This window comes from Passer montanus, unplaced genomic scaffold, assembly GCF_014805655.1.
Source record: "Passer montanus isolate IOZ18808 unplaced genomic scaffold, ASM1480565v1 scaffold29, whole genome shotgun sequence".
In the NCBI taxonomy this organism is placed as follows: domain Eukaryota; kingdom Metazoa; phylum Chordata; class Aves; order Passeriformes; family Passeridae; genus Passer; species Passer montanus.
This window is the reverse complement of record NW_024367596.1, coordinates 8,783,867-8,791,062: the sequence shown is the minus strand read 5'-3', so window position 1 is coordinate 8,791,062 and position 7,196 is coordinate 8,783,867. Positions and strand designations below refer to the sequence as shown.

Genomic DNA, 7,196 nt, shown 5'->3' with positions numbered 1-7,196 from the left:
GGTGTCACTTCCTTGGGGATCTCCAGGGACCATGTCACCTCCCCTTGGGATGCCAGCAAGCAGGAACCCTCACAGCCACCTCAGGGTGCTCTGAGACCACGACCTCTGAATGGGTTGGTCTCAGCTTTCCCCAGAGCAGGCCCTGCCCCCACCCCGTCCCTGCTGCTCCCAACCCCCATCCCTGACTTTGGATAAAGTGGCCCAACAGCTACAGCCAGCCATGGTTACCCAGCCATTGCACACTCGCTGTGGCTGACCCTCAGGCTCCTCATCCACTCTGCCAAGAGGCACAAGGATTTCCCTGCCAAGCTGTGCCTCAGTTTCCCTTCTGCAGGTAGTTTCTGAGCAATGCTGGTCTGCAAAAGACCATGCTGATCTCGGGGAGGCTTATAGCAGCTAAATTCACCTTGGGTAGAGATGGGCATGCTGGACCCCTGGGGGTGCACCTGGAGGCTCCCAGCTCTGCTCTCACCTCCAGATGCTGAGAAGACCCCGGGCTACTGGAATAAAGGTGCCAGGAAGAGGCTGGAGTTGGCCCTGGCCTTGCAGCCTGCAGCACAGCGGGCCAAAAACATCATCCTCTTCATGGGTGACGGTGAGTGCCCCGGGTCACTGCCAGGCCCTGCAGCTCCCAACAGCCAGGGGATGTGGCTGAGGAGAAGATGGGGCTGGGGCAAGCCCTCAGGCAGTGCCTGGGCAGGGCAGAGCTGTCCCTGGTCCTGCCCCCTGCCCGCCAGTGACTTGAACATGGCCACAGGCATGGGGCTGTCCACCATGTCAGCGGCTCGGATCTACAAGGGGCAGCTGGCCGGTGGCTCAGGCGAGGAGAGCGTCTTGGCCATGGAGACCTTTCCCCACACGGCCCTGGCCAAGGTGAGTGGGGCAGGGCTGGGGGGGACACTCCTGCTGCCCCTGCTTGAGACCCCACTGCACCTGTCCTGCTTCCAGACCTACACCATCGACCGGCAGGTGCCTGACAGCGCTGGCACGGGCACTGCCTACCTCTGTGGGGTGAAGGCCAATGCCAAGACTCTGGGGCTGAGCGGGGCAGCCGTCTATGGAAAATGCCACACCACCTTTGGCAATGAGGTGGACTCTGTCCTGCACCGGGCCAGGCTGGCGGGTACGGAGCAGCGGGAAACCCTGTCGGAAAGCCGGACATGGCCATCCGGTGCCGTGCAGGGCTGGATGGACTCCGTGTAAAACCCTTGCCCACGCTGCAGGCAAGTCTGTGGGCATCGTGACGACCACGCGGGTGCAGCACGCGTCCCCCGGGGCAGCGTACGCGCACTCGGCCAGCCGGGGCTGGTACGCTGACGCCAACATGCCCAAGGAGGCCCTGCGGGACGGCTGCAAGGACATCGCCTACCAGCTGGTGCACAACACCGACATCAACGTGAGCTGGGGAGCGGGAGCGGGAGGGAGGGGCCACAGGAGCACTGGGAGGGTCTGCTGAGCTCCCCGGCAGGTGATCCTGGGCGGCGGGAGGATGTACATGACCCCCAAGCACACTCCGGACCCCGAGTATCCAGAGGACCCGGATCAAAATGGCACCAGGAAGGACGGCCGGGACTTGATTGCTGAGTGGCTGAGTGCCAAGCAGGTAGCGTGCGGGGGAAGAGAAAATTCCACCCCGGGCACAGGGTGTGTGTCATTGGCACTGGCTGTGCTCTCGTTGGCAGGGTGCCCGCTATGTCTGGGACAAGAAGGGCCTGGATGCGGTCAGAGATGACTCTGTGAGCCATCTTATGGGTAGGAGCATCCCTGCCTGCACCACCGGCAATGCTTCCTCCTCCCCTTTCTTGAGGTGCCGTCAGGGGCACAAAGCAGCCCGGGCATGGACCCCCTCACCCTCCTCCCCCAGGTCTTTTCGAGCCCAAGGACATGAAGTATGAGCTGAACCGCAACACGTCCACAGACCCCTCCATCGTGGAGATGACGGAAAAGGCCATCCGCATCCTGCGCAGGAACCCCAATGGATTCTTCCTCTTTGTGGAAGATGAGTAGCTCCAGGCGGGCAGTGTGGCTGGGGCTGAGGTGGGATGTAGGTCCTGGGAGCAGGTAGCCATCCAAGGGGCCCAGGGAGAGGGTGACAGCCACATTCCCTGTGCAGGTGGCAGAATCGACCACGGCCACCACAGTGGCCGGGCCAAGCAGGCGCTGATGGAGGCTGTGATGCTGGACCGGGCAGTGGCACGGGCAGGAGAGCTCACCTCCCCTGCTGACACCCTGACCGTGGTGACGGCCGATCACTCCCATGTCTTCACTTTTGGGGGCAGCACACCACGTGGCAACTCCATCTTTGGTGGGTCCTGGAGAGGGGCTATGAATATCCCTCTTTCCACCTCACCCTGTTGCTCCCACGGGAGGCTGAGTTTGCCCAGGCAGGGAGCTGGGGAGGGATACCCAGGCACAGGGGGTGACAATGTCTTTCCCTGTGCCAGGGCTGGCCCCCAAGAAAGCCAAGGACAAGCGAGCCTACACCAGCATCCTCTATGGCAATGGTCCTGGCTACAGCATCCGTGACGGGGCCCGGCCAGCTGCCAGCCTCCCTGCTGCAGGTACCAGAATGCTGGGAATGTGGCAGAGCCACGGGGAGGCTGGGGACAGATTACCAATGAGTCTGCAGGGATTGGGTGGAGGCATAGGGTGTCTGGGGACAGCATCCCACAGCCATGGCCATGGATGCCACACAGAGTCCTGGTGCCACTGTGAGGCTCAGGAGTCGCCCCTCTGCAGAAATCACGCTGAAGCAGGAGTGATGGGAGCTGTCCCCCAGCCCCGGGACGTGTCAGTGAGCCAGGCCCCAGCCTCACTTCTCCTCTCCTCCTGCAGAGGACAAGGACTACAGGCAGCAGGCAGCTGTGCCCCTGGAGACAGAGACTCACAGTGGGGAAGACGTGGTGGTGCTGGCCCAGGGCCCCATGGCCCAGCTCTTCCACGGGGTGCAGGAGCAGCACTACATCGCCCATGCCATGGCCTACGCTGCCTGCCTCGAGCCCTACGCCACAGAGCCTGGGTGCAGGGCAGCCCGCAGGGCCTCCCATGGCACACGGTGCTGCCCGCAGGCCCTGCTCGTCCTCCTGGCCCTCTGCATGGCTGCCCTCACGGTGAGGGGCTGAGAGGCTCTGGCTGAGTGCTGCTGTGGGCAGGACCAAGGCACGCAATAAACACAGGTTGTTTGTCTCTATCCACCCTGCAAAGGCTCACAGTGGCTGTCACCTCCCGAGGTGCTGCCCTGGGCCTGCCTCCCCAGCTGGCTGTGGCTCCCGGTTCTCCCTGGACCTGCACTGGAGGCACCGGGGTGCAGGAGATGAGGAAATGCAGGTGACGGGAGGCAATGTCCTCCCCAGCTTTGCCTGGTTGGAGCACAGTACACAAGGGTTGGTCCATTCCTATCAAGGGCTGAGCAAGGAGCAGAGTTTTAGTCCACATCCATGGATTTATTGCTCATGAAAAGCAGGGAAGAGAGCAGGGTGCTCGGTGCACGAGTGGCCCCAGGTGCTCCCCATACCCACCGTTATCCAATGCTCAGAGCTCCCGCGCCAGCCTGGGACAGGGCTTTGCCCTGCCTGGCACCACAGCACCATGGCCAAGGCAGGAGCTCCTGCCAGCACTGCACTTCCTCCTGTCCCTGCATCTGTCTGTGCCCCAAGCCCATCTGTGCCCAGCAGGCACAGGGCCTTGTGCCAAAGAGGTGACACCAGCCCGGGCCGCGGCCTTTGCACTCGGCAGAGATGTGGTGACACACACCTCCACACACCCTGCTAGGGCTGATCCCTGTCCAAAGTCCCTCCCACATCTGCTGGATTTACAGACACTGCCAGCAGCGTTGGCCTGTCAGACCTCAGCATGCAGCTCCTGGCATCCCTCACCCTCTGCCTCTGCGCAGGGCTCAGCACTGCTGTCATTCCAGGTGGGGACAGGGACGGGGCCGGGTGCCTGGCTGGCTGCGGTGGGTGCCCAGGCAAGCAGGGTGTCAGCCTGGCTGGCCACGAGGGCTGGGGAGGGCAGCTGGGGCTGCCCAGCTGAACAAGAATTAACAGGGCTTAGTTACCCCTGCCCTTCTCAGGTTTTTGAACCAATGTTCCCCCAGGTTCTTGCTTGCTTCTGAGCTGGGGGCTGGTCTGGGAGAAGCGCCTGTATCCTCTATCAGCACTCCCTACCACGGATTTGGCTCTATCCCACTCACCAGATATCTCCCCATCATGTCTGGTTTTGCTGTCCCCCCTTGTTCCCTGCCCCAGGGCCCTGGGCCCAGGCAGTCGGTGCAAGCCTGCATGGTCTCTCCCCAGCCCAAATAGCTCCCAAACCACCCGGTCCAAGTGAGAGGAGGTTCCAGAATGGGAGTGCACAGGGAACAAGTATCCCTGGGGTCTGGGTACCCCTCAGGACTGCCCCAGGGATGCAGGCACTGGTGATCTGGGACTGATGGGTGTTTGCACCGTCCAGCGGAGGAGGAGAATCCATCCTTCTGGTACAAGCAGGCAGCTGCAGCCATCGATGCCTCCTTAAAACTCCAGCCCAGGACAAATGAAGCCAAAAATCTCATCCTTTTCCTTGGGGATGGTGAGTCCAGCTGGCACCCAACAAGCAGGCTGACATGGCCAGTACTCTGCTGAGTGGGATGTGTGCAGGGCACCTGGTCCACAGTGTGACCAGGACCCTCTCACGTCCCAGGATTCGGGGTCTCCACCATCACAGCCACCCGCATCCTCAAGGCACAGCAGCAGGGGAAGCTCGGGCCTGAGACCCCTCTTGCCCTGGATTCTTTCCCCTACATGGCTCTGTCGAAGGTAAATTCCAGCCTGTTGGAAAGTGGTGATTCTGGGCATGGGGCCATGGTTATCCTATATGTGCAGTGGCTCTGTCTAAGGTAAATTCCAGCCTGTTGGAAAGGGGCCAGTGGTAATCCTGGGCATGGGGCCAGGGTTGTCACAGGCATGGGGCTGCTGGCAGCCCAGGGCTGCATGTATCTTGTGCATGGGGTCGCTCCCCATCCCACATGTGCTCCTGGGGGCGTGAATGAGTGAGGCAGGGTGCTGCTGGGGGGACACCCCACTGGAGACTCCTGCCCTGAGTCCTTCTATCCCTGACAGACCTACAATGTGGATCGGCAAGTCCCTGACAGTGCAGGGACAGCCACAGCTTACCTCTGTGGTGTGAAGGGCAACTACCAGACAATAGGAGTGAGCGCAGCTGCCCGCCACTCAGAGTGCAGCACCACGGCCGGCAACGAGGTGATCTCAGTGATGAAGCGAGCCCGCAAAGCTGGTAAGGGGAGATGCAGGGCTGGGGACACCCCGTGGGACAAGAGGTGCCACACTGGGGGCTTCACCCCAGTGGGGATGCCATAGCTTGGCGGTGGGGACGCTGTGCTGCCCTTGGTGGGGCCTGATGAGCGGGGTTTGGCAGGGAAGGCGGTGGGCGTCGTGACCACAACGCGGGTGCAGCACGCGTCGCCCGCGGGAACCTATGCCCACGTGGTGAACCGGGACTGGTACGCGGACGCCAGCATGCCCCAGGAGGCGCGGCTGCAGGGCTGCACGGACATCGCCTGGCAGCTGGTCCACAACGTCGACATCAACGTGAGCGCCGTGCACGGGAGAAGGAGAGCAGGGACAGACCCCACTCAGGGCACCCCCACTAACTCTTCATCCACCTCGTCCCCTCCAGGTGATCCTGGGTGGTGGTCGGAAATACATGACCCCCGTGGGGACGCCGGACCCTGAGTACCCCGCCGACAGCCGGCAGAATGGGATACGTGAGGATGGGATAAACCTCATTGAGAAGTGGCTGGCGCCACGGCCGGTGCGTGAGGCATCAGGGACACGCCTCTGCCCACTGCCCCTGGCACAGGGCCAGGCACCCACTAACCCCCAGGGGGATTTGCCCACAGGGTGCCCGCTATGTCTGGAACAGGACAGAGATGCTGGCTGCTGCTGCCGACCCCAACGTGAATTATTTGATGGGTAACAAACAAGCCCTGTGCCAGAACCCAACAGGCACTGGGACACTCAGGCACTCATGTTGTCCCCAACACATTCACCCTCAGGTCTCTTTGAACCCGTGGACACCAAGTACAACCTGGTGCGTAACACCACCCTGGACCCGTCACTCACTGAGATGACAGAGGCGGCCATCACCATCCTGAGCAGGAACCCCAAAGGCTTCTACCTCTTTGTGGAAGATAAGTTGGGGCTCGTGCTCCTGGGGCCAGTGACAGGGCGCTGTAGGGTGGGGGTAGGAGATGTGTGTGCTGTCGGTTCCCAGCTCACAGTGGGTGCCCATCTGCAGGTGGCAGAATTGACCATGGCCACCACGATGGCGCAGCCCATAAGGCTCTGACAGAGGCAGTGGAGTTCGACACGGCCATCGAGCGGGCTGGCACCATGACAGACGAGGCTGAGACCCTCACCGTCATCACCGCTGACCACTCCCACGTCTTCGCCTTTGGGGGCTACACCCTGCGTGGCTCCTCCATCTTTGGTGGGGCTCTGCCCTGTCCTGGGTACTGCCTGTGGCACCCTGACTGTGGCCAGAGGGTTGATACGGATGTTCCTTGGTTGATCCTCCTCCTCATCCTCCTCCATTGCCCCTTCCACAGCTCTGGGCCAAAAGAAAACCACTGATGGCAAGAACTACACATCGATCCTCTATGGGAATGGGCCAGGATACCCACATGGTGAACGGCCCAATGTGGACCCAGAAAAAGCCAGTGAGGAAAAAGAAACCATGGCCTGGGTGGTGGGGTGGGGCTGGGGGGTGTCATTGCCTCCCTTCACTTCCTTCTCTCCCTTATCCAGTGCAGTATGAGTACCTGCCACAGGCAGCTGTGCCACTGCTGTCAGAGACCCATGGCGGTGAGGACGTAGCCATCCTGGCCAAGGGTCCCATGGCCCACCTCTTCCACGGGGTGCAGGAGCAGACCTACGTAGCCCATGCCATGGCCTACGCCGCCTGCATCGAGCCCTACACCGACTGCCGCCAGCGCAGCTCTGGCCCTACCACCCGCGCCACCCCCCTGGCCCTGCTGCTGCCTGCCCTCCTCCTGCCCCTCTTCCGCTGATCCCGTGTCCCTAGGCCACCCCACGGGACACACTCACCTTCCCTCCCTCCCTCCCCACGGTGTGGCACCTGCAGGCAGCTTTCTGAAGCATCCCTGGTCCGGATGCAGCAGCGCTGGGGACAGCGGA

General features: G+C 62.1%; 1 protein-coding gene across 1 annotated transcript; it reads left to right on the top strand.

Annotated features, from left to right (window-relative positions):
- Positions 1-417: 417 nt before the first annotated feature.
- On the top strand, positions 418-7,094 carry LOC120504353. The gene is made up of 21 exons (XM_039713765.1): positions 418-595; positions 758-873; positions 949-1,123; positions 1,224-1,396; positions 1,469-1,603; positions 1,683-1,752; positions 1,865-2,003; positions 2,097-2,305; positions 2,445-2,522; positions 2,800-2,945; positions 2,987-3,110; positions 4,453-4,569; positions 4,681-4,796; positions 5,100-5,274; positions 5,416-5,588; positions 5,677-5,811; positions 5,900-5,972; positions 6,056-6,190; positions 6,298-6,489; positions 6,608-6,718; positions 6,807-7,094. Exons 1-21 carry the CDS (start codon positions 418-420, stop codon positions 7,067-7,069), a joined length of 3,033 nt encoding a protein of 1,010 aa, XP_039569699.1. The 3' UTR covers positions 7,070-7,094.
- The last annotated feature ends 102 nt before the right edge of the window (positions 7,095-7,196 follow it).

Excerpts from the sequence above, each read along its gene's own strand:
- LOC120504353 (XM_039713765.1), top strand. The coding sequence starts at position 418 with ATGGGCATGCTGGACCCCTGGGGGTGCACCTGGAGGCTCCCAGCTCTG. Across the intron at positions 5,812-5,899 it reads AGTGGCTGGCGCCACGGCCG|GGTGCCCGCTATGTCTGGAA; the intron begins GTGCGTGAGGCA and ends ATTTGCCCACAG. Across the intron at positions 6,719-6,806 it reads TGTGGACCCAGAAAAAGCCA|TGCAGTATGAGTACCTGCCA; the intron begins GTGAGGAAAAAG and ends TCCCTTATCCAG.